Here is a 27133-nt window from a genome sequence, read left to right as displayed (position 1 = left end):
ACATCGTGCTTTCTGCCACTGCTGATGAAGGAGTGTTTGCAGGGTGCCAGAAAGGGGCACTCAAACACACTCTAGACCCAGACAACGCATGGAAAAAAAACAATCCACAAATTACTTTGACCGTGCTGTTTTCCCCACTTGAAACAGCATCAAACATCACTTCAGCATCCTTGAATCCAAACCAGGGAGTTCTGATGTTAAAAATAAAAATAAAAAAAAGAAACCGCAACCACCAATGTCACCCACTGACGTAGTTTCAGAAGCAACCAGGGCTGCTATCAAGCCTCTGACCACGCTTTTAGGCACAACTGACACTCAGCAGCTGTTATCCTGTTCCAGATTCAGCAGAGGAAGGAAGCCCTGCTATGCGTCCCATTGCAAAAGGCCGACACAGGACTGGGACAGGCACAGGGTGTACAGCGGGGAATCACCCACCAACATCCACCTGAGGAGCTGAAGGCACTGCGGGCATCTCACCATGTAACAGAGCAGCTCACAGCAGACACAGAGCAAAGCAGGGACCATTACTCACCTCAGGCAGCATCAGGAAGGAGGACTATCCAGGTACGCTCAGGCAATTCACAAGGCAAAGAGGAAGTAACTCTTTCACCCACACTTAAGTTAGGAGACGCACTGCCACTGATCTCAGAGGTCAGAAGGACAGACAGCCTCACATGTGAACAAACCAGAGGGCATCTGAGCATCCACTATGGCCGCACGTAGCGCCTGGTGTCACTCCTGGGGGAAAGTGGCAGAGCCCCAGGCCAGGAACACTGCAGGGGATTCAGCTTTTGTATCATACACCTCAAATCCTTGAATGGACAGAGCTGACAGGAGCCAGCCAGACCTACAGCATGACCAGAGCAGAGCCCCGACACGGGGCCATTCCTCTCACAGTAGCCCCACGCACACCACTGCCCTTTGCCCAATGTAGCCCCAGTTTCACGCTTTGCAGTGCTGCTGTCCCTCCTGCATCCCAAGAGCCAACATGGCTCAGAGGCGTGGAGCTCAATGCGCTGCTCAGCTGCCCTGCAAACCGAGGCACCACGACAGGGTGCTCGTGTGCAACTCGGTAGCAAAGGAAAACAGATGTAAATTTCATTTTTACTTTCACTGGAAAAGAACAACCATCAATAAGGCTTCCACCCCCAAAGACAAAAGCCGGGCTCCATCCGCACCAACACAGAGCCCTTTGCTCCGGCCCGCAGGCAGGAAGCACTCCAGAAGGAAGTGATCCATCAGGCGTCTCAGGAGACCTCATTGATTCCACCCGTAATAAAATTACTGCCTTTCAAAGGGAGAGCCCCACCGCACGGTTCAGAGCCGAGGCTCCGCCGCCGGGAGCGGCCACGGCGGCCGCACGTGGGCAGCGCCGCGCGCGGAACGGGGCGGCACCGCGGAGCCCGGGCCGCGGACAACCGCTCCTTTTCAACCTGCCCGCTTTACCGAGCCGCCTCGCTCCCGTCAGCCTGAGCCCCCGGCCTCCCCTCTCCGTCCCGGCCCACGGGCCGCCCCGTTCCTCCCGCCCAGGAGCTCCTTACCCGCGGGCCGCCATTCGGCCGCGCTGACCGCAGCTCCGAGGAAGGCGCTGCGGCGGCCCCGGGCCGTGCGGGCGCTGAGCGCCGCGCCGTTGCCTCGCGGCTGCTCCCCAGCACCGCTCCCAGCTGCGCTGCTCGGAGCTCCGGCCAACAGCGCGGCACCCGGGGCGGCTCGAGGAAGGGCGCATGGCCTCGCTGCTCGCCCCTAACACCTGCCTCTTTCGGTAATTGCACGTCCAGTGTTCCACTCGCTACTGCACAAACACGGAACGGGAAGACATTTGTGCTGCTGAGCCTGAGGAAAACAAAAGATGCAGAGCAGACACAGAGGAGAGCTCCCACGGCCACTGCAGCAGATCGCTGATGGCCCCACGAGGCCGGGGAAGCGCGAAGAGGAGCTGAACTTCACAGTCAGGTGCAGTGAGTACAGAGCCATAGCATGAGCACAGACCTGGAAGTCCAGAGCTCCTCTCAAGATCCTGAGAAAAAAACCAAACACTTCCAGGCTAACCTGCGCTTGGTTTGAAACCAACGACCACAGGCTCCAGGATGTGGGAGCAGCCACGGGAGCTCTGTTCGCTTAGATCTAAAAACTCTAAAAACTGCAGTGTCTGCATTACCTTGGGATGGCAATAGCGCCTCTCAACTGCCAGGCTAAACTGTATTCTCCATATTTGACATCTAGAAAGAGGCAACAGGCAGGCACTTTGAACCAGCCACTCCAGCCTGCAGCTGGGGCAGAGCTGCGTGCTTGCACAGCTGCCAGCACCCACCACTCTAAGGTGTGCTAGGAAGCAGTAATGATAACCACCCACAGCACCTGCCACCAGCTGCTTACCTGGGAGACCACACCGCATGGCAAAGCCATCCCTCAGAGATGCTGAGTGTGACTGCAAGGACCGAGGAATCTCATGAAATGAAACTCACCTTCTGCAATGAGATGCAAGGAAAGACACTGCTGAACTCTGCATGCTTCCAAACCACTACACCTCCCAGCATCAAGATGCTTTGTCTCCTGTCCTCGCCTATACAGCACCGAGGTGTAGCCCGCAGGATCCACAGACTGTGTGTATTCTGCAATGAACCCGACAGACTGGTTTTAAACCTTGAGACCAGGAAGGCTGATACCTTGAACTATATAGTCTGTAAATATGTATGCACTCACAAAGGCAATACTCTCCAGTTTAACTCTTAGTTTTGTGCTACCTTCAGAGTCAGCTCATTCAGTGCCTTCATTTCTCTTCCTTTCAGAAAGCACAGATACATCCTGCTGCCAAAAATATACCTGACCAATTGCAGGGTGCTCTGGTACCAGGTATGGACAAACTATTCACTGGGATACCCAGCCACATCATTGCTCTCCTTGGCTCAAATAACGAACTTGTCAGTGTTTTAAAGAGGTTTTGTCTCTGCACAATAGGATGACACCCATCCTATTCGGGAGCTTTCAACACACACGTGGGGCCGAGCAGCTTCCTGAGTCACAGGGTAAATTCACTGCATGTATACAACAGCTGTGAGTCCCACTGCTCAAACGAAGGCTTTCTAAAAAGCAATTTTAAAAGCAACCACAAGGTTACGTCCAGTTTTCAGTTCTTTCACAAAATTTGAAGTAAAAACAAACCCAAAACCAGGAGACTTGAAGCTTGACCTTTATGTATCTGTTGAAAAGCCATCGTACCTCACCTGCTTGTCCCACTGAGCTCTCTTCCCCACCCTACGTCCCAAGAGTTCTAGAAATGAAGGCTCTTAGTCATCACAGTTTGATTAAGACGGCTTAAAATTTGAGCTTTAATTGAAATGGAAAGAAACATTCCAAAAGGATATATGTTTTATAGATTTAACTGAATTACCAAATTTAGTTTCCATTGGAAATTATTGCAAATATGAACATTAAATCATAAGCGCCAAATAGGAGAAAATTCAAGAAAGGATATAATAATCATAACATATCAGAAGGGACTGGACCAAATGCTTTTGTAGGCAGTTATCCAAACGTGCACTGTACTGACACATGAGCTCACTGGGTGTAAAGACACCTTTGAATCCACCTGAAAAAACCTGGGAGGCCCTGACTACATCATTTGCCTGGCAAGTATCTTCTCCACCAGCAATAAATCCCAACTCAATACCTATCTAAAGTGATACACATTAGAGGGCATGTGCTTAAGAGCATTAAGTCAGCTTAAATTACTTGGGCAAAAAATGTTGTAAGTTTGTGACACAAATAAATCTAAAAAGGAGCAAAAAAACCCCCAAAAAACAAAAAAACTGTGAGAGAGAACACCACTGCAATATTAATGCCAAATTGTTACTTTTTTTTTTTTTTTTTTTTTAAACAGGTCTGTACAGCAACATAGCAAAGAATGCAGTGACCACAATTCAAACCAGACAGCAACCTATGGGAATGCTAATCCTGTGTACAGTACAGCAGAAACACTCCCATCTCCAGATGCTCCAAATACGTTGGCTACCCTAATGCACTCCAAACCAGTTCTACCTACATAGGACATTTTGGTGTGAAAAAGTTTCTGTAAAGTTCCCTTTGTTTCCAGTGTTTTTCTTGTACAAAATATTACAATGTTTTTATATATATTTACAGACTTGCACAGCTAGAAAAATACAAATTACAATTAGGCTTGGCAATCAGTTCTTTAAATACATGATATTTCAGAGCAAAATTGTAGTGGTAATGTATCCTGCACTTCAAGCATTTCTTCCTTAAGCATATCAAGCATAAAAAGCATGATCGCAGCGGGACGTATGGGCACAATATGGGCAACAAATGCAGCTCACCAACCTCCTGGCATCAAGAAGATAAAAGATGAATGCAATTTATGCACGTCAGTGGCACAATATAGAAAAATCCATAACTGAACGGTAAGTTCCTTAATAACATTCATTAATTTCACAGGCAGAGCCTGTTAAAAAAATAAAAAGGACAAGCACTGTAACTTCCAGGAAAAGCAGACACCAACTTCATGGGGTACTATACATCTTCAACACAAATGTAGCCACTGCTAACATTTCAGGGGCATCTGGTAGCTTCAAGGAAGCCCCAGGATTTTAAAGGCTTTTGCCTTTTAAGTAGAGGCCAGGGAGGATTTTTTGCCTTAAAGCTACAGTGTCTCTCCTTATGGCTTTTAACACCCTGCCTTTCACTGAGATGAGGTATGTGCTTCTAATGAAATGGTAACAGTTGAGCAAAACAGTTTTCAATGGACCACAAAACTCTGCAGGCAGGTGTAAACAGATGTTCTGTAAGAGGTTGCCAAACCGAATTGTAACAGTGCAAAACAGGATTTTTTTTTTCCCCATTAGGAAAAGTTGTCGAGGCATCTAGGACACCGCTAGTAGTTGTCAACCCACTGAGCAAATCCTCTTTCCACCAGAGTTCTGTTTATTGACACCACCTGAAGAAAGGGGAAAAAAGAAAGATGAATAAACCACTAACAAGAAAGGCCAAGTTCCGAATCAGCAGCGTGCATAACCAAAACTGAAACAAGTTAAACAGCAGTATGGCAGCATACCTCATCTCCCATCATACTCCACAACTGTATCAGTGGCAGACCTGTTGCACTGTCATAATTCGTGACCTGGAAACAGAAAACGTGTGCAGCAGTTGGGTCTCATCCATGATAGATGCAAAGCTGGTGTTATTCATTGCATGACACTCAGTTCCTCAACCCATGTGCAGACCAGACGAAACAGCTGCTGCCACCACACAGCCGAGGTACTGCTGGCAAGTTTACTGTATTTGCTCAAATCTTCACCCTTGCCAGAATTACTGATGCCTTTAAGCACTGTGTTAAGCCAAAGGAAGCTATAAAGCTATCACAAACACTATCAAGCTTCCCACTCATCTCATTTCAATTAGTATACATGGATAATTACAGCCAGTATTAGAAGCACTTCAAAAGAGGTAAAGTCCCCTTCAGTAAGACCTAGTACTGTGCACGGAAGCCCATGAGCTCCACCAAAAGCCCTTCTTCTCTCTCCAACCAGCCACAGGCCACATCTTGTGTGTCAGCATGGCAAGAACACTGCAGGCTGGCAGGGCAGGCAGTGCTTAATCTGCTGCATAACAGCCCACTTTGGCTCTGTAAGACCATTCATGCATCCACCCTCACCGCCCGCATCAGCTGACAGAAGTGAATTCTTGCCCCTTTCTTTGTGCATCTCTTCGAGGCACACAGTCCCGTGCAGCGGTGATGCTATACAAGGTTGCTACACAAGCCTGTTCTCAAGAACTGAGGCTTCTCAAAAAGAATCTTGCCCAGCAGCCAGGCTTACAGGTTCTGGACTCTTTCTGATTAATACACACACTGTACTAGGGGTAGAGAGGATAACAGCAGCAGTAAAATCATCAGCAAGTCTTTTCCAGACAGCTCTCATGTACCTGCGCCAGCAGTGCTGCCCCTCTGGTCATCTCACTAACAGCAGCGTCAGCTTCTGATGAAAAGTGATCTTCATCTTTGGAAAGAAAAGAACAGGGGAAAACAAGTGAGACATTCATGGGCTTTCAAGTCCAGAAGGCACCATTAACCTAATCTTGTCTGACCTCCCACATAAGCTAGGCCAGAGAGAATCCTCACCTACTGCTGCTGCAGGCATTTGCTGAAACCAGTCTATTAAGCTGGAGATCACAAGAACTATGCCTGCTGTGCTGCTGAAGGGAGAGGATGAAGTGCTTTTCAAAGCCACTAGCTAAGTTAACGTGAACACAAGCGGCTGATGAATTAGGAAGCTTTAAAGACAGAAATGTTCTTCTGCAGTACCTCTGTCATTAATATTTTGATCCTTAATGAACTAAGCTCAGGAGCCTCAGGCCTTTCCTGACCCTGCAGCATGCAATGCTATATATAGGAGCTCTGAAACATTTGTCCCACTGGCTCTGGTACTTGAATGGTGCCAAACACACTCTACAAGCACTTGCAGCCCAAACCTCACAACTTGCACAGCTTTTGGGGTACTACTGCAAACTCCACATGCAACACAAAACTCATGTTCCAGCCAATTAAGTTAAAATCTACTCAGCAAAGATGAGACAGGACAGAGGTGTTTCCATTTTGGAAGAAAGTTGCTCATTTCCTATCTAAAGGGTTCAAAATAAAGTTTCCTCCTAGTGTTCCCCATCTTGAGATGATCTCCAGAAACAAAGGAATTCCCTGCACTTCCAGAATAAGGAGGCAGATTTCCTCAAGGCACATGAAAACCCCTCACCTCTGCTAGCAGCAGCATAAACCCTGCTGTCCATCTACAGCCTTGGCAGAGCCAGCACTGGAGTCCTGCCAGCCACAGGTTCCAGTGATTAAAACCTGCCCTGCCCACCCCTGCACCCCTTCTGCACCCAGGGGGGCAAGATTTTAGACACCAGTACTGCAAACATTACTTCCTGCTAGCAAAGCCAGAGCCTGCCACCAGGGGGTGGGGAGAAACAACTGAAAACACAGCAAGCATTTCTAGGCAGGGACTGACAACACAGCGCTTGGAGGGCAGTCTTTTCAAGGCAGAATGTGTACATCAGTCTTTTCAGCAGGAAAATACCTGGTATTTGTCTAGCAGACTGAAAACCAAGTTTGCATTTACAGCTACATTATGTCAGAAGGCAGCAGAATCATTACAGCTGCTTCAGTTACATCCTGCCAGTCCTGCCACACTGCTGTTTAGGACAGCAATTCATTCTCTCCTCTATAGAGGAGAGATATTTATTATCTTCCTCCTGAGTAAGACAGATTGTGTCATACTAGCAGATCCAGAACAATAAAATATAATTTCTCCAACCCTTGATCTCATCACTTCAGAGGCTGCACTTGCAATAGGAGGGACAAGTTTACACAATCACTGCTTGCACACAGCTGGTGTGCATTTAAACCTGCAGCAGGAATATGAGTGATAGCTCAAGAGCTCCATTACCTGGAAGTGGCACCACGTTGTCCAGTAAAACTTCTGCTCCTTGGAAAGGTAGTGTTACAAAGTCAGACCTTAAGAAGAGAATAAGTTCAAAATAAGAACATGGCTTCAAATTACTTCTGTATTCTTTAAGGTGATATTGATTAATCAACTGCTCTAATAGGAACTTGGTTTATAACTGATAATGGCCAAATAAAAAAAATCCAACCATCCCACCAACAACCTAACTAGAAGCAATGAACTGCCTGCTTAACAGGCCACGTCCGTTTGAGCTCCAAGCAAATATCAGCTCCGTAACAGCCTATGCTTCTTACCTCCAGGCCATTGGGCACTCTTTCTGAAACAATTAAGTATTTAACAGGCTTGTATGCAGCATTCCCAGCCAATGGGGATGGAGCATACAGAATCTGAATTTTAGTCCTACCTCATTGATTAACAGTACATGAACGCACCATTAATTGATGGGACAGACTCTGGAAGGCATCCTTCTGCTCAGTTTCCAAGCTGAAGCGGCAGAAGTTGCATGGCTTTTTTTTTTTGAAGGGAGGAGGAAAGAAATTGCAAGGGTTTACCACACACCCAAGACGTCCACACCCACTGCTGGGACAAACCATCTAACCATCTCCCACTTTAGCAGAGAAATATCCTTCAGTGTTTCAAACTGGATGGATGCTTTTGACGCAGACTGAAGCCAGGTATTGCCCGAGGCTGTGGAAGAGCAGCTACAGACCTGATCTGTCTGAGTGTGTCAATCTTCACTCTCTCATATCCTCCATAGTCGACGTATCTGATCTCCACTTCACCGCTGTCTTTGAAGTAGCCAACAACTTGTGCCCGCCACCATGCCCCGTCCAGGCCTGGAGCAGCACAAATAATACCAACTGCAAAGAGGAAGAGCACAGAGAAGAGAGGCTCAGCATTAACAGACTGCTGGAAAACAGCACTTCACGTGTTAGCAGTTCTGCACAGTTATTCACAAAGACTCAACAGCATTGCTTACGTTGCTTTTATTTTCTTTCAACACCTCTCACATCCCCAACAGATAAGGCCTGCAGGTGAGACCAGAGAAATGCATTTTACCACTAAATCTCAGCCACTATAATGCCATTCTATGCAGACATCCACTTCTGTTCCAGCCTCTAGCAGCAAAGTTTGCTATCTCCAACAAGGAAAGCAAGCGCTGATTACTCCTTCCCTGTGGTGCACCCCCCACTCCACATCGTGTCCAAGTCACTTACCTTCCACAGGTGTTGGCAGGGTTGGAATTCCAGGTTGAGAATAGCAGACATACATCTGCTGGTCCAGGCTACGCAGGACATGGAAAGTGGGGTGTGTATGCTGCTGTAGAAACATGTGTCCTGCATTGACTTGGTTGGCCACAACCACTTCTACAGTGACTCCATCTGGGAGCATCAACTACCACAGGAAGGAGAGAAATACTCATCAGCTTTGACTGTCACATAAGCTTCAATCACATTTAGAGACACTGTTTAATTCTTTGTTCTATGAGCAACTCCTAAAGCTAACAGCCACCAGTAGGAGAACAATGACATTCTGGTAGTTGGCTTCCAAAGGCTGCTTTGGATCAGAACCAGAAAAATACCCAGCGTTACTCTACACTAAAGGGAATCACATCTGGGAAGGGGCCCATCTTGTGCACAGAACGACTATTAGCACAGAGCAGCTGTGGGACTTACTACACAAAAGATTAGAGAGAGTCAGCAGTGATGTAGGTCAAGTCATGCTGCACTACTGATGCTGTACAACTCCCAGGGATGCTTTGCCCACAGGATTTTTAACATCAATGCAATCTCTGCAGGGGCTGCCTAAGATTTGTCACAGAGGTTGTTTCAGAAGTTAGTTCGCCCTTCCTACCAGAGGGCTGCTGTGCTGGGCAACTTCCCAGAACACAAAGCATTAATCTGCTCAAAATACACCGTAAGTGCCTTTAACTTTATTAAATTCAGTCTTCCTGAACAAAGCCTGTCTTCACATCCACAGAGACATGTGCACAGTTACTAGATGCCCAATGCAAGCAGTTTCTAAGTACCTTGTAGCAAAAGCAGCAAGAAAAGCAAAAAAATCACTTTATGAAACGCTAAGGTGTGAGTGTTCTCCAAATGCAATTAGGCACCAAATGCCACCAGAGCCAGCAAAGCAGGGCTTACCCAGGAAGTCATAGGGAGGGAATGAAGCGCCAATGATGGTGGAGGTGGAGCATAGATGTTGGTGAGACTCAGCTCTTTGAACTTCTTGCCAATAAGGCTCAGTGCTTTTTCTACATGATGCTGGGAACCTGGAAGACAAAAGTCCAGCATAGAGTCTGTTGTAGAGATATTCTGGGGACGTACGTGTATCCTAGGTGAAGCAATACACCTACAAGAAACTTCCTAGGCTATATCAACAGTTTCTAGAAAATTAATAGATTGGCCACTAAATCTGATGCTGGGGCCATCGTGAGCAACTCAGGTTGTCAGGCCATCACTTCAACAGCTTTAGCCTCCAGGGTGACCTATTTCACAGTGTACTAAGATTTTTTCAGCCACATTTAAGTGCAACTCCCACACAGTCAGAGTCCATTTGTCAATGCATGTCCCCTAGCTCCTCTCTCAACACTAAGTGATCCTGCAAAGATACCAGTTACAAACTACAGCAAATGAGAATGTTAAACTGCACCTCTAAAATAGAGAGTTCATGTGCTAGGATACAGGTGACTTGGTATACACCTCTACTGTAACAGCACTATCTGCGAGCAGAAAAGTTTTGTCGAGCACTGGACTCATTAAGCCTGTAAAACTGTTTTAAATTCCTTGCCCATCTAACAACAACCCACAAGCTAGGCATTAGACCACGAATAGATACATCTTACCTTCAATGTGACAGATTTGGAAGTCGTGGGAATAAGGTAGTGTTGAGATATAAATTTTGGCACCAGATGTTTGCTTCAGGAAGCTCACATACCTCCCCTGTTTGCCAATCAAGCGGCCAACTAAATGCTTTACAAAAGAGATAAGAAAGCAACAGTCAGGAAGATAAACAGATCAAACAGCACTGCCTTCTTTCACCCACATTCCCACTTCCCTGTGTGCAAAGGGCCAGGCAGGATGAGTGCAAAGCAGCACTGGGCCAGTTCTGTTTGTCTGCAGTGAGGTAAGGCAGTTTGTACAGATACTGATCAGCAGGTACTGACTGTTTTGACACATCTTGCAAAAAAAAAAAAAAAAAAAACCAAAAAACCCATGAAAACAAAACTGAATGTGATAAAGGCTACTGCCTTCCTACAGCAAGTGAAAGAACATCTCCTACCAGTCTGGACGTATTTTTATTTTTAGGGCACTGTTTTCAACATACTACTGTATATTTTGAACAAAGCATGTGTCAGTTTTAACACAAGCTAACTAGATTTGAAAGGAAGTAAATCAGGCTATCAAGTGCTGGATCATACAATTCTGGAGCAGCTGTGCAGTTTGCACTCAAGGCAGCAGCATGCTTATCCTGACAGAGCTGCTGTTTCACTTCACTGACTGTCAGCATCTAGGTCTGCTGAGGAGCAGAACTGCAAGGGCAACGATGTGTACAGTAGCCAGGGGTGACTGCATACACGAAGTAGGAGAAAGGGGATGAACACAGCCCACAAAACCATACCCTCTCTCTCAAATCCAAAAGAAAACTTTTTATAGTAACAGATGCAAACTGCTCCACAGAACAGCTCAGATCAGCATTCTGTTTGTGAGGAGTTTAGGCAGGCTGTTAAAACATGGTTCTCCTACACAATGAAAAACGAATCCTCACCGGCTCTTAAAAACCTTGTACTCTCAAGCTATTCTGAAAACACTTTTGAAGCAGCGCACTAACAGGCTGGGGTGGAAGATGGGGGAGTAAAGACTTTAACACCCAACATTACCCTGGGTATAGACCTTACGTGCCTCTTGGTTACAGCTGTGTACAGGCTCTTCACTCCTGACCAGTTGCAACAGGAGCTAAATGCTTAAATCCTTGTTTATTTGTCGATCTCCTTGGGATGGCACTGAGCCACTACCAGACCGCAAGAACCAGAAGATCGCTATGTAGGGCAGGGAAGAAGCACGATGGGCTGGTGGCTGGTTACCTTTGGAACCTCGATTTCCCAGATAGTGAGGTCAGACTTGCTGGATTCTCCTCCTGGCTTAGAGTTCTGGCGGGTCTCTGTCTTCCCCAGGGCACAGCCACTGTCCACAGAATCCATGCTGTTCACATCCGAACCTACAAAACACACACACCAGCATTCCAATTACTTCCATAATCCACCCAGCTTCCAGACAGAAGGCCACGAGAACACGTCATCTTGCAGAGAGATTAGGTTGAGCTTTTCTTATGTGGATTCATGTGATGTGTTCCTGCACTGAGTTCTGCAGCATTTCAGTACAGATCAAGCCCTGTCACACACAGTCTAAACAGTTTCCTTTTGTTCCTGGAAAGAAACCTGAGTACTTCTGGAAACACAACAGTAGGAAGCCAGAGTTCAGCATGAGTCCTTCAAACAGGGTGACACCTTACACAGAGACAGGACACTAAAGTCACCACTACCAGCTGAATAGGAGCTATGCTAGCATCAACGCACAGCTACTGCTGTGGAAAGATACTCTGCATTTTCCCCATGGCTTACACAGGGCTCCTCACAGGGAGGGACACACAACCTATTTGCCTGCTTCATATCACATTCCTGCCTGAACAAGAGCTGCAGTGAATCCTGAGCACACCCAAACTGCCTCCTGCCTTAATATCTCATATGCCTAAAGAAACACAGCACCAAAGCTGAGCTATGGTTTGTTCCCAAGCCATCCATCGATATCAAGGTTTCCCTTGGTAAGGGGAAAAACAGTCTCCTTGTTGATACACTAGATCAGTGTATCACAAAGTTGATCCTTCCTGCAAAGTAACACACAGGAACATGAAGACCATCCAGTACAAGACCAAAAAGAAAAGTAACTGAACAGCTACTTTAAGTTTGCTACATCTCAAATAGTAGGACAGTACAAATGCCAAGAAAGTCAAAGACAAACAGCACAGCTGCTTGCCACGGACTCTCCAGACAAGGAGGAAGATTGAAATCACACAGCCGGGGTGTGAAGGTCAGCTGTAGGACTTCTTATCCAACAGTCATATTAACAACTTTACCTGTTGTATCCTTCCTCCCCAGCTTCCAGCTTTAGCACAGAGCTTTCAGCTCTTGTTATTTATCAGCAGGCTCCCAACTCGTTCTTACATCTTCCATCACATCAGCACTGACAGCAAGGCAAAACCATTCTCTTCCCATAGTTATTCTCACTAGTGAGGATGTTTTGTGGGTTTAATCCTTAATTCTTGGCAAACTCGACCCTTGTCTTGCAACAAGCAGCAACCCTACTATGCAGTGATTACAAGACATCCTGTCATTAAGAGCTGTTGGCGCCACAGGATCCTAAAGGATTTTAACACCCATCCTCAAGGTCACATGGGTCAACATTTGCTCAGACAGTCTTGCATTCTGCCAGGCATACATCAGGATCTAGAAGGCAAAAACAATACAGAGACAGATGGAGGATCTCCACAAGCATAGTTGCCTGTTGAGAATTCCTGGCGTGCACCTACTCTTCCAGGCAAAAAAGGCTTCAGGGTAATTGGTCTCCAACCAACTGATTTTATCAGGATTTATTAGAGCACTTCGCTGGTTCACCCAGCAGCACCTCAGAAGCCTGCCCTACAGCCTCCCTCCAGAAGCAGCCCACAAATGGAGATAAGAACTCACTGCTTACTAGAGAGTTGCCTGAACTGGAGCAGAAACCATTTGCATTAGCAAGTTTCAAAGCAGTAAGGTGTTCAACGCCTGACCTACATCCAGTCACACCATGCGCTTCGCTTTAGACAGCAAGCAACGTGCTGAAAGGGAATCACCCTGTTCATCCCTTTGCAACACATCACAGAACCCTGTGATTCTGTGGCATGTAGAACATCCAGCTAACACTTGGGACACCCATCTGAATAAGAAGGCTGAATATTCATCTACTGGGGAAAATTTAAGTAGAAAAAGGAATTATCTGAATGTGTTGTGAAGCAAGGTGTTACTGCCCACGAAATGTTTATTCACCATGTTTTGTTGGAAGCTTTACAAATCCTTTACCTCCTGAATGATCTCCATCCATCTCTGCTGCCCAGTTACCCTCATGGCGTGAATCTGAACCGTCTTCTTTCAGCGTCCCGTTACTGTATGGCACTTTGCTGTCTTCAGGTAGCTTCAGGGTAGGAGGCTTTTCACTTGGTTCTGAGCTCTGCTCAGCAGAAGTGTCTTGGGCTGTAGATGTGCTCAGTAAGTCCGAATGCTGGCCTGATGCGACAGACAGCATTGTGTTCTGCAACGGGTCCTCCACACTTGTCCCACCTTCAGATGCACACGTGCTGCACCCAGAGTCCTCCATAACCAAGCATGACTTCCCCAGCGATCCTCCATGGCTTGTCACAAGAGTTCTATCAACTCTTTGGGACTCACTGTGCACACAGTTCTTTTCCTGGCGGTTTTGTGTGTCTCCCTGAACCGGGCTAGACAAATGACCAAGTGCTAAACAGCTGGAATATGTCACACACTGATCATGTTCCTCTGCTGGCAGAGACGTTGGTACCGCAGCATCGCTCTTAAGAGCTGTGTTCTCATCCGCTCCTCCAGCTTCTCCCGCAAGCAGCTCATCAGAAGAAACAGTGCTTGCTCTCTCCTGAGGTCTCTCAACTCGGCTGGCTGCAGCCTGGCAGATCCGACTGGACACATCACTTACAGAACCAGACAGCACTTCCTCAGTTGCTGCCAAAATGACCTTGGAAATTATTTGTATTGCTACTTGCTCGATTTTCTCAACTTCTTCCTTGTCCAAACTCACTCCTCTGATCCTCTCTCTCTCCAATTCATTTCCTTTTGCATGTGTGTCCTCCCCCTGACACACAGGTACAGTACTGTCATTCGACTCAGATATCTTTTCTTCCCTAGATTGCTCCAAACAGGCAGACTCCAAACTGTCTGATAACATCCTAACTGCAGAATCCTGGTGACTCGATACAACTTCATTAGAGAGAATGGCTTGTGGGGTATCGGCTTCCTTCTCCAATCCCAAGTGAAGGGCTGTCACACAGCCAGTATCCGACAGCGCAATTTCTGGCATCTGGCTTTCCTTAGGGGGCTTAAATGAAGACTCATCTGACTGCTCTGCATTGCTGATCTCCTCCGTGATTCCCAAAGACCCTTGTATCAGCACCAGCGATGCTGATGGGCACGTAGCTTGGTTTGCACTAGAGCCTGAATCCTCTTCAGGGCTGACTGCAGCATCGCTATGATATTTAGCGCTCTTTGAGATCAGAGGGAGAGAAACACAAGCAGGGACACTGCTTTCATCTTGAGAACCTTTAATTTCTAGTTTTTCACTGTCGTCCTCAACGGTGCTGGGCTGAGTTGTCCTTATTGCTGGGGCTGAAAGGTCCCGTGAGAAATCTAACCTCTCGTGAGTCTGACGCGTAAGAGAGGGCGTCATCGGCCCTGCCAGCAGCAGGGAGGTCGAGGTTTCATTCTCTGGGCGTTCCTCTTCTGGGGAGAGAGGCAGTCTTTGAGGAACACATGCTTCTGTTTTGGGTGGTGAATCATTCTCTGGCAGTTCTTTCTGCTTTTCTTCTGCAATAGCTATTGCTTGTCTGTTACGGTTGCTTGGATGCTTTTTTCTATGGGAATAGATCCACCAGCAGCCAAGAAGTGCCAGCACTCCAGGTATGGCGTACGGGAAGAAAGTGCGAAAGCGTAAAGCCATTTTACAAAGCCTCAGCAATTAAATCCTAGAAAGGGAACAAAAATGGCATTAAAATACAGAAAAGGCAATGAGAAGTTTCACAAATACCTTGAGCTGTTTCTATTAGCACAACAGGGCTGCTTTCCAGCTGCTTTAAATTCACATCTTTGCTCTATCAGCAGACCTAGGAACACAACCCTCACCTAGCAGTAGGGATATCTGGTCAGCTTTCACCAGTGAATTTATCCTGGCCAACAGCTTCATGTTCTTTCTCCCGTCTTGCCTTTGCGGGTCAGCGCTGCACACAGGGCAGCATCCCACACAGCACATTTCTCCTGCACCAGGCTGAGTTCCCAGCACGGCCATACTACAAGCACTCAGCAGCTCAGACTTGATACACCACAGGTCTCCCCAGCTCTCTGCTTTGGGGACAGCATCACGCTCCCAAAAGCATTTTGTAGGCTGGCAAACACCAGTGACTTACTACATGTGAGAAACCAAAGGAGAACCGCTTCACAAACCTCCTCACCCACATCACTGCAGGAGGGCAGCGCACGGCACTCGGCGCAAGCTGGCACTTCTGGAGGTGCAGCAGAGCGCTATGCAGCTGATCCATTGTTTTATGAACAAGGAGCACTTGCCCCCTCATGATGATGCAAGGATCTGCAATAGCCAGAAGTGCCTTTGAAAGACTTCATGCTTTCTACTGGAAGCCCAACACAGCTATAAAAAAAAACAAAACACAAAAACAACCCTACCCTTCCTCTTATCTAGCTATTACCATCACAGGATGGGCATTCATTAAGAACAAAGGGGCAGTAAGTCCACTCAGAACTTGCAGACCCCTCCACGCCATACATCAATCACTGGATTTGCAAGCTAAGCAGATGGGAGGGCTGACACTGATCTTATTGCCCATCTGTCTGCAGTGTGGTTTCTGCTAAAAGAACAGAGCTATATAAAGGGAGAACTGCAGCACTAAATCAGGTTACAGCGCTAAGACAGGCAAGTTCCCCTCTCTGGAAAAAGCAACCCCCAAGCCAACAGGCGTCACAAGACCAGCTGGATGCAACCACACATCTGAGCAGAGAGGACAACACGGGCAGGAGAGAGTTACTCTGCCCTGCTGCAGAGCGATGCCAGGGATGCCGCTAACAGAAGGCGCTGCAGGACGGGCTCTGATCCACAAGTGTCTGGGATGTCTCTGCAACCCGACCTCAATCGTTTAGTGACTGAGACAGACGAACAACATTTGCAAGCTTTTATGCGGCCACATGACCAATGTAGAACAGGAAGGCCTGCAGTTGAAGATAACCCCAAGGAATTCAGGCTACAGAGACAGCAGCATGCCAAGGATCCACAAAGCACCCTAGAGCCTGTAGAGGTAGCTACTGGATGCAAGTAAGCCAGTCGTAGCATGCTTTCTTGGCCCTAAGGAGTACATAAAGTGCTCAGCCAGGTAAAATGAGCTCTGAACACACAGAGCAGCCGAATCCCCAGCTTGCCATGCACTGACGAGTCAAAAAGCCACGACCACCCCACAGGGCAAGGGGCCTCCAGGCCTTCCACTGCCTTCTTGAAGGCAGCTGGTGTGTGCTCCAGCAGAGGGTTCTGTGTCGCCAGGGCAGCAGCTCTTTTATTCACGTTAGAAGGATCCCACTGCTCGTTCTGTGAAGCCTTTCAACAGGAATCATCCTACCACTCTACCTGAAAAACTGAACCTTGCCCCCCTTCAAGAGGAGCAAAGTGAGACTAACAGTTGTTATTTCACTTGCTTCAATTTCACAATACAACAGAGGGAGAACAAGCAAAGCAGCCTTGAATACCTCTAACACCATGGGAACTCCAGCTGGGTTTAAGCTGCACACAGCCTGCAAAGGCACATGGCTCCTGATGCATTATGGTGAGCAGCAGGATCGTCTCAAAGCTTTCCTACACCACCTAAATCACAGTCTTCGTGCCACTATTAACAGGCAGGCAGGAAGAGACTACATTCAGGGCTGCTCCAGCCAAGGACACCACTCAAGATGTGTAGGCTTTGTGTCAGCTTGAGACAAGTACTGATAGATGGAGTATCCTGCCTTCACTGCCAGCAACAAAGGCCTCTTAATACTCAGCACGTGTCCAAGAACACAACATCATGAGTTCACAGCTTCAGTCATTGCACACACTTATGGAAAGATCCTGTGAAATTTGGAAACATATCTACCCATCTGCACAGGGACTGCCAGCAAAGGGACACACGCTAAATGCCTCAGCAGCAGCTTCTCATCACACGTGAAGCTCTGAGGTAGGGACAGCACAACCAGGGCTGCACCATGAGCATGCAGCCTTCCAGGGCCCAGCACAGCACATCATCCTCCCACATTGCTCATCGCCCAGTTGTGTTCATGCTATGACCAGAATCCAGGACACGACACATTTCTAACATGCTGAACCTCTTAATTGCAGTTTCAGCCTTTGTTAAAAGGGGTTCTGTGGGTTTTTGAAGCACTGAAGCAACTTCAGAGCATGCTTTCATGTCTATAAATAAAGCAGTAAGCAAGATGGCACACAGCACTTTGCTGCTTCTTTGTATCAGCATGCTGCTTGGATAAAGACAAACATCACTGTGAATTAATTCCACCACATTAACGAGTGTCCAGGTCACACAGGTGGCTTGTGCACTCCCTGCTCTTAGATGGGTCATGGCACTTGCACCCTGTGTCCCTGCTGCTCCCTGAAGACAGGAGGGCCCCCACCAGGGATTTTCAGCGTAGCTGCCATATTCTGTGCCAGCACTGCTGCAGTGCACAGCTCCCTGCAGCCCAGCTGGGTGCACCTCCTGCCCAACAGGGACATCACACCTACCAGGAGCCCTGACACTCCCGGGGCGCTATAGCAGCAGACCTGCAGAACTGTGCATGCTGCGTGGGCTCACTGGGCTGCCCTGCTTCCAGCACTGCTGCAGACATGGAGGCCTCTTCTGCACTGTGGACCGAGGCTTGGCCCACAATCTTGCTCTGCTCCAAACCCTGCCCTGATGAGGGGCAGGCAAGCTCCACGCACCTCAGCTCAGCACCCAGAGCCCATGAGCCAGACAGCACCACTTCAGACCTTCAGGGATCCCTCAATGAGCAATTTCAAGAAGCAAAGGTGGGAAGTAGGCTCTAACACCCCTTAAGCAGCAATACTTGTCCAGCAGAATCCATCTGGATAGAGATCCCGCTACTTAGGAGCCCAGACCCAAAGTCTGCCATACACCTACACAAACTGCCTTGGTGAACAGCTGCCACCCTTGAACTTCAGCAAGATGAAAGCCGCCTCCCTCCCTGCAGGAAGCACACCAGCTCTTCCCTGCCCCACGCTGCTGGCACCCACACTGCCCTCACACTCCCCAGTCACCATCCCCGCACTGCGAGGCAGGGCCGACATGCCTTTCCTTAAGGAAAGCTGGAACAACAACCAAACCGCTGCCTGCCTCCCACAACAGCCTCGCGGCAGAGCACTCACAGTTTACATTTTCCCTGAGCAGGAATTAAAGCAAAACATGACATGCCTGACCATACCCACACACATCAGACTCTTCTCCAACCAGGCCACGACTTTTACCAATGAGCGACACAAATAAGACCTGTTTTTTCAGGAGATAGCAGCCACAGAAGCGGGAGCCACCCACTGCAAGAGCATTATCTGGTTCCCTTTGAGAAGCATAATATTTCTTAGAGAAGAAAAAATAATTAAGCCAGCTTGTAGACTATGCTTAGTCTGTCTCCACTGGAAAAAAATGATTATCAGAGCAAGTGTTCCAAGTGCAGCTTCCAAGTACAACCCTCCCAGTCTTCACGAGGAGCTGAGGAACAAAAACACACCTCCCCCTTGCTCTGAGCATTCAGGTCCCAGACAAGCCAATATTCACTGCACTTTTCACACCTCTTCCTCCAGCCACACTCACAACCTTAGCTGAGCTGGCTCAGTCACCAGCCTCACCTCCTGGTTCAAAGCAGATATGATTTAACAAACGCACTAACACCTCCTGTACCTCATGAACGAGGCTTTTACGTTGTTCTGTGCAGAAGTGGAAGCCGTGTGCGCCGGGCAGTTCTGATTTGTTCTGCAGGAGTTACCTCCTTGCAGTCAGGCAGCAGAGCTCGTGGCTGAGAATAATGTTTTGGTTAGCACGCTTTGGATTTGGAATTGAGGGGAAAAAACAACACAGTTTTGTGCAGTAATTTGGATTTTGTTAGGAGGGTTTTTTTTCTTTTGTGGTTTGTTTTTGAAATTGGTCACTGGAAAGCCTGCACACTGCTAAGACAAAAGGTTTGCAGCACAATGGGACATTGTGAGCCACTGCTGCTGCTCCTCTGCTGTCCACTTAAGTTTGTCATAGTTAATGCAGAACCACCCCACAAGCTGTCTCATACCACAAACTCAAATTAAAGTAGCTCACAGAAGCCCATTCCCAGCAAGCTCCCCCATACAGACTGTGCCATTATGATCCATCCCTACAGAGCTGCATCAACCACACACACAACAGTCCCACACAGCTCTGCAGTGCAGCAGAGAGCAGCAGGATACCCTACGGGGTGGGGCCTGCCCCAGCCTGGCAGGCAGAACACTTCCAAGAGTTATTTTGAACAGTACAATCACTTAAGATAAAGATTTTTGCTCTTCTGTGATATTTAAATCAAGGGGAATTGGCGCTTCGGCTGAGTGTTCGTTGGGAGCCTGTTTAATTTCTGGCTTGCTATTGGACTCATTTCAGCAAGTGCTGTGTGCTGCTCCCACTGATGCTCTGCCACAGACAGGAGGGCCATGGACGCCCCACACTGGGCTGGCAGCTGCCAGGCAGGGCTGTGGCTGCACACAACTGAGCAAAGGCTGCGCACCGGACCGCGCTGCAGAAGGTGCGAGGATGTACAGACATACTCATCCTTCATCTCTGAAAGAGTTCCTAAAGCCACATCCATTTTCCAACATGTTCCAGAGTGACAGAGCCCTCTCCCCATTGCTCATCCAACCGTTTGGGCACACGTGGCAATGGCACCGTTTACACACAGGGGGCTGAGCGCCGCAGCCTCCCCCAGCAGCAGCAGGGCACAAGATGGCAGCTTGTCAAGTCACACGGCCCCAAGCACTGCCAGAACGGAGGGGCCTGGCCCTGCAGCCCTCACAGCGGGAGGAGCCCGTAGGGGAAGCTCAGCAGCTCCAGAGCCTCAGCCCAGATCAGCGTGCCAGCACCAGAGCCAGCACCAAGCACCGCTGCCTGGTTCTGCTCTGCCTGCACCAAGAGGAGCCATCACACAACAGAGCTCACACCATCGGCATCTCAGGAGTCCGCTCTGAACATCACAGCTCACACCAAGGCCCAGCCGCAGCTCCGCACGGCGCTGCTCCGCGCTGAGCACTGCGCTTGGAAGGGATTAGGACAGCAGGGAAGGCAGCAATCCAGGTCACATTCTGACTTGATTTATGGAGAACTCCTGGTGAGGACCTGGAAGATAAGGACAAGGATGGGCACACATGCTCACCTACCTTAAAAAAAAAAAAAAAAAAAGGCGAGGACAGTCAGCTCATTCCATTGGCTTGCAATAGGGTCCCAGAGTGGCTTTAAGCTACCTTGCTCCTCCAGCCAGGCCAAGCAATCCTTCAGTGCACGCATCCTTATAAGGTTAGAAATGTTTGCAGGACGAGCTTTGCAGGGAAGCCAGAGAGCTCATTCCTAAGGCCCAAGAGGAGAGCACAGCCATCCCTGGAGCACAGGAAGCTGCACTGGGGGCACTGCCCCACAGCCTGGTCCCCCACCCAGAGCCCACCAGCAGGATGGGACACAGCCGGAGCTCTCAGTACTGCCCTGACCAGAGCCAGCAGGCAGCTATATTGCATGTATGGCTTTCCCAGCAAGGCTGGGACGCCTCCCAGCAAGCCCTGCAGTTAGCGATACAGCAGTTGGAAAATGAATACTATCTGGGTGAAAGAACACTGGGCAAGGCTGCCTCAGCTAAAGCTACATGGCCTCTTAAAACTTTCCATGCTAAAAATAACCTGCAGCACACGCTCTGCCTCGTAAGAGGCAGATGAACAAGAGTAGACAAAAACCTAAAGAACTGGAAGAACAGAGGAAGTGCTGCACAGGAGCAGCATAGAGGTGACAAACCCAAGCTGCCACCTCCAGTGCCCAAATGCCTCCACGGGAGGCTGCAGGTCAGGCTGCAGTGAGTGGTGCCCAACATGAACCTCACAGGATGGGCCGTGAAGCCACAGCCAGCTGCCACATCCCCAGGCCGCCAGCCTTGCGTCACCCACCCGAGGCACCGCAGGACATCGCAGCATTTCGGACTCCTGTCTGTCCCAGTCTCTCCTCCCAGGGCAGCGTACCATTCAGAAAGAACATCCACCACCCAGAGCTGAGAGCTTAGGAGATGTGACTCAGAAGCAGCAAGGAGCCAACGGCAGGTAGGAGCCAGGCAGGCAGATCTCAGACAAGATGGTATGTACTTAAAAAAAAAAAAAGTGAACAGGTGAGTTTCTCTGTACTTAATTAAAGTGAAGAGATCTGCAGCAACTCCTGCCACTAACACCAGCGCTGGGACACGAGCAGCAGGGGATGCTCCGGAGGCAATACCTCCCTTTACCAACTGCACAGCTCACAGAGCTGTCTTCCTACGGATGGAAACTATTAAGAAAGCCACTCTACAATCTTCAAGTACTAAAAAAAAACAGTGAGTCCTAGTTGCAGAGAGGTTATTATGACAAACAAGACGCTGAAAAAGCTGGTTGTTGTAGAGCTAAACTAGAGCTCTGGAACATGAAACACCAACAGCAGGCTGCTTTTATCTCAGAGATAAAGACTGCTTTTGGTGTAATCAGCTCCACTGATGTTCCTACAATAGCTCACTCCCTTCCTCTGCAGCTGAAGCTGCTGTGCTTACCGCCCAACTTTATCACTGCTTCATCCTACAACTCTGCTTCTGACCCATCAAGGAACCTGAGATTGGACCAGCAGAGCTGTGCAGCTCCAGTAGCATCACTTCGAGGCCCAAGGCAGGTCTCAGAGCCGCCTGCCTGGACATACAAGCTGAGGTTTACAATGAAAGAATCAGTTTTGCCAAACTGTATGGTTTTTTTGCAGATGTCTCAGAAAGCACCAAGCAGCTCGTGCATATGCAACCAACTAGCATCAGCAGCCCTCCCTGCCTGCACTGCTGCACAGATTAATGCAAGGCCCTGAGCTGATCCCACCCACTAGGCAATAAGCCACAGGTTACTCTATGTAATTAACATTAACCCAATCAGGTTATCAAGCTCCTTACTACAGTTGGTATCTTACTACCTTCCTGCTCTCTCGTTTCATTATTCAGTTTCCTCAGCCACGCTGGTGACTCGCTGCGAGCCCTCCGTCACAGAGAAGGCCAAGGTCAACTGGCTGCTTTGCCAGAAAGGTGAAACAGCTTCTGTACCTCTTCATCAGTACCAGTTTCACCTTTCTCATCTATTCCTCAAACATCTGAGGAAGTTTGCCAGCTTGAGTCTGCTTCTGAACCAGACCAAACACTCTTTTGCTTTGAGTGAGCCAGAAGTTTAGCACATTGGCCACAACCTTCCCATTATCGCCCTGCTTTATGCAGCAGAGGAAGCCCTTGGATTCAGAGCCAGCCACCCTTGTGCACAGATGTCCCCGCTGGAGCAGCACCACTCCCTGCAGCCCAGGGACCACTCTCTGCTCCTGCCACTCCACAGCCTCACACAGCCGTGCTAACGCCTCCCTGCCTGCTGGACTCACCTCCAGATGGGCAGCTGCCAGCACACCATGCTGTGTCCCTGCTGCACGGCCCGCATTGCACCAGGGGCGACTCGATGTTTTCAAAAGCATTTTTCATAAAATGCTCAAGAGAACCACTCCTTGGTAGTACAGGCAAAGCTGCTTTTATTACATTCATAACCTACTGACATATTACAATCATTAAAAAAAGATTTTTAGCATCTTTCCTTCTTTCTGCATTGTTACCCAGCTTGGAAACTACTTCCCTGAATTTCAGAACAAACACATTCAATGCATACATGCCTTGTATTTGCTTCTACATCAATATAGAACTCAGCCTTTGCTAAGGGCAACACTAATGTCCACGGCAAGTGCAGTTTACAGTTGACAATCTAAGCAATCAGTGAAGTAAAATGCCTGGCACACACTTTATTTCCAACACCCAGGCAGGCACAACGCTCAGAAGCAGAGACTAAACTAACCAAAGGCTTCCGCTGTGCTCTGCACTCCACACAACAAAACAGACCTGAATTTTCAAGGAGACAGAACGGAAAGGTTTACACCACAGCACTGATAGCGCTCACCGCAACAAGACCTTGACAGAGTGCTTCTCAAAACAAAACCTGGGCTAAAACAGAACAGCAAGAGATGGTGTTGCTCAGAAGGAAGCTGCGTGCCTAGGGCTCACTGCAAATAAACCTCAGAAGTGCATGGAAGGATATTGAACATCTGCTGAAAAAAGCACTCCACAGTCACCCACAGTGGGAAGGAACAGCAAAGGTTTCAGCAAAACACTTAGACCAAACAAGCAGGAAGATGACTTTTATGCATTAATAAGCTTGCTACAAGAAGTTATACAACATACTTGAGACCTAATCAGAGAGACGAGCTTCGCTTTGATCTATATTACAGGAGCAGCTACAAGCCCTCGCCTCAACTGTGCTGGGGGCTGTTCTCATGCACAGGACGGCTCCCCCAGACTTCAGCCCACTGCTGGAGTCAGCACACAGACCAACCTTCCTGCAGCCCAAGCTGCACACACGCTGCCCATCCTTTTACGGGCCAGCAAACAGGACGCTGTATGCTATTCCTTTAAAATATTTTGGAGTTGGGATGTGCAAACTTCTTTCCTGCAACCCTGAACACCACACCTGTCCTTATCCCCACAGTTCAACAGGAAATGGAACAAATCCCAAGCTCACAAACAGAAGAGGCTCCCCATTAAGCAAAGGGGAAAAAAAATACAGGATCACAACCCTGAGTTTTATGGAGAGATTTTTCTCCCTAATTCTTGTTCCAGACTTCAGCCTTCTAAACCATTGATACATCCCCAAGCACAGCTAAAGCCCTGGTGCAAGAGGCACACACAGATCATGAGCTCTTGCTAGGGTCTGCTATTTATACCCACAGAGCCCAAACCAGCTAGAGCACATGGGAAGTTTCTCATCCTCATTGCCAGGTGGCAGCAGAGGTCACAGGCAGTTCCCCCCTGTGGTCTACAAGCACAGGTTTGTTTGCTGAAGAACAATTTGAACAATCTCTTCAAATCTCCCTCTTAGCTCACCTCTGCTAAGAGCAATGCATGGGGCCCCCACGTGCTGGTCAGCAACAAAGCTGACAAAGGGGACAGCTGAAGAGATCATGTGCAAAAGCAGTGACTGACACGGAAACATGCCATCTCCTGCAACCCCTGCGAGGAGCAAACTCAACAGCCTGACCTTCCAGGCAGCGCAGCAGCTCCTGCAGACACCTCAAAGAAGCTGAAGTTGGCAGCTGCAAGTTTTACCAACCGTTTGTGTGAAGCATTCCACAGAAGCACTGCAGTTAGAGATCAGGATTTTAGAAAGGCCACTCATTAGATTTGAAATATTACATAATTAGAAATAATTAATGGTTTTTAATGACTTAAAGATGTTGCTAAGGGCACCTGGGGACACCAATCCTGAGCTCACCATCCCTCTGGACACTAGAAATATCCTAAATAATTTTTTCACAGCAGTTAAGCACACATAAAAGGCAAGAGCCACAGAGCCACAAGAGTCCTGTGGTGCAGGGGGGAGCTGGAGCTTCACGATCCTTGAGGTCCCTCCCAACCCAGGCCATTCTGCAATAAGCAGAGCATGCTGCTTCCAGAGCATCATGCTCCTCACGTAGCTCTTCTACTGCACAAACACACTCGCTCTTGAATATGCCCCAAGTCAGCCTACAGTGCTTCCAAAGTAAACTCGAGTCTCAACACAGCGGCCGACGGCTCCTGGCGTAGAGCAGCTTTGGCAGCAGGCCTCACACTGCTGTCACTGACTCCCAGGAGAACTTGGGGGGGAGCTCAGAGCCCACAGACTGCCGAGTCTGACCCTCAGGTACCGCCATCACACTGTGTTTGGTGAGGGGAATTCCTGCTGCCTCACCCCACGCGCTGTGGAGCAGCTGCCTTTACCCCAAGGCTTTCGAGGCAGTTGATGAAAGAGAGGAAAGCTCTCTATGCAAGCACCCTATTGCATCTCCAGAGCTTTAAGGAATGCGGTTCCTCCAGTGGGTATCTAAGCTTAGCATGACTAACAAGAGCAAACCTAAATAAGCAACAGCCACCAGAGTGTACAAAAATGGGTTCCTGCAGCACTATCCCATACAGACCCCCACCAACATTAGCTGTTTCACATCTGACAGCCATCAGCCCGTAGCCCCATGGCACAGAGCCTCATGAGAGCTGTTGGGAGTCCTTCAAGAGCTCCACAAACCACTGCAAGCAGCAGGTGCCAGGTGAGCAGCACAGGCTCTGCAAGTGAAGCATTAAGGCAGCTTCTATGGAGCATCAAGCACAATTTGAGTCTACAGGTTTTGTATTCCCTTTCACTTACTAAAACTCGAGTTTCCTTCTGCGCAGTAGGCAGTGCATGCAAGCAAACCAATCAAACAAGAACGAAGCTGTGAAATGAAGGTGCGCAGAGAGAAGCCGCGCTACCTTCATGCCGAAGGAATCACAGACAGACATCAGCCGATGCCAGGCACGGCACTGCTTCATCCGGCACCCAGGAAGCTCATTAGAGACAACGGAGGCTCAGCGCCGAACTGCGTCCCACGGGGAGCTCCGGCAGAGGGGCGGGCGGAGCCCAGCGCAGCTCCACGGCTCCCGGCCCGGCCTCCCTCCCGGCACATGCTCAGTAGATCATTCACAGACAAAGTAAACACGAGAAAAATAAAGTTAGCTTCTCTCGCTATAACTTTCCCCAGCAACGAGCCATTTCCTTTCAACTCAAAGTCCACAGCGGCTCTGATAACGCTCCAGGGCGCGCGCGCAGCCGCCGGCCTCAGCAAGGCAGCGCGCGGCGCTGGAAACACCGCGCACCTCGCCGCCTGCCCCGACAGGCGGACCGCAGCTCCGCTCGGTTCCTACCGCAACGGAACGCCTCCCCAGGACGCCCGCACCGCGCCGGGCTCCCAGCTCCGCGTCGAGACATCACAGAGCTCAGGAAGGCGGCAAAGCCCTGCCCGGTAAATGGGACCTTCCTTCGTTAAGGGATGGGGGAGCAGCGCAGGAGCCCCAGGAGAGCGGGACGTTCGAGTGCAGCTCCGCTAGCAGCGACGCACCGGAACGCAACCGCTGCGCTCTCACGTGCGGTCCGTGCGGCGTGCAAGCAAACAAACGAACGGACGAGCAAAAGCACGCGTCGCACCGGGCGGCGGTCGGCGGCAGCTCCCATCGGGAACGCCCGCAGCACGGCCAGGCCCCGTCGCCTCACACGCAGCAGAATGGCCTCGGCCACGCCGCGATCCCGCAGCACACAGTGGCACCGCGGACAGCAGCCGCCGTGCGGAGCGGCCCCGAGCGGCTCCCCCCGTCCCGCTCGGTGTCGCCGGGTGACCTCCAGGCCGGGCCGACGGCACTGACCTTGGGCTCGGCGCGGCCGTGCAGGACCCTCTGCGGCCCCCAGAGCGCAACAAACGGCCGCGCGCGAGGCGGGCACAGAACCCCCGGCACCGGCTGAGCGGAGCGGCAGAAACTCCGGGCCCGCGGCCGAGGGCTGACAGCCCGGGACGGAGGGCCGCGAGGATGAAGGGTTCCGGGCCCGGCCGCACGCGGTACTTACGGACGGTCCGGCGCGGCGCTGCCCCTCCCGGCGCCGGTGCCCAAGCCGGTCCCGGTCCCACCCGCCGCCCCC

General features: G+C 49.4%; 1 protein-coding gene across 1 annotated transcript; it reads right to left on the bottom strand.

Annotated features, from left to right (window-relative positions):
* Positions 1 to 3846: 3846 nt before the first annotated feature.
* On the bottom strand, positions 3847 to 27133 carry AKAP1 (A-kinase anchoring protein 1). Its single transcript, XM_052688809.1, has 11 exons — positions 27062 to 27133; positions 13591 to 15278; positions 11560 to 11693; positions 10321 to 10447; positions 9620 to 9747; positions 8690 to 8867; positions 8182 to 8332; positions 7455 to 7522; positions 5938 to 6011; positions 5069 to 5134; positions 3847 to 4951 (listed from the first exon to the last, which is right to left on the bottom strand). Exons 2-11 carry the CDS (start codon positions 15251 to 15253, stop codon positions 4889 to 4891), a joined length of 2652 nt encoding a protein of 883 aa, XP_052544769.1. The 5' UTR covers positions 15254 to 15278; positions 27062 to 27133; the 3' UTR covers positions 3847 to 4888.

Source organism: Tympanuchus pallidicinctus, unplaced genomic scaffold (assembly GCF_026119805.1).
Source record: "Tympanuchus pallidicinctus isolate F22 unplaced genomic scaffold, pur_lepc_1.0 scaffold24, whole genome shotgun sequence".
Taxonomy (NCBI): domain Eukaryota; kingdom Metazoa; phylum Chordata; class Aves; order Galliformes; family Phasianidae; genus Tympanuchus; species Tympanuchus pallidicinctus.
Note: the sequence above shows the minus strand (reverse complement) of the source record. Positions and strands in the feature narration are given on the sequence as shown.

Coding starts and splice junctions, on each gene's coding strand:
- AKAP1 (XM_052688809.1), bottom strand. CDS start 15,253: ATGGCTTTACGCTTTCGCACTTTCTTCCCGTACGCCATACCTGGAGTG. Junction 8,868..9,619: donor CCCTCCCTATGACTTCCTGG/GTAAGCCCTGCT, acceptor TTCCTGTGGTAG/TTGATGCTCCCAGATGGAGT. Junction 7,523..8,181: donor GACACACTCAGACAGATCAG/GTCTGTAGCTGC, acceptor TCTCTTCTTAAG/GTCTGACTTTGTAACACTAC.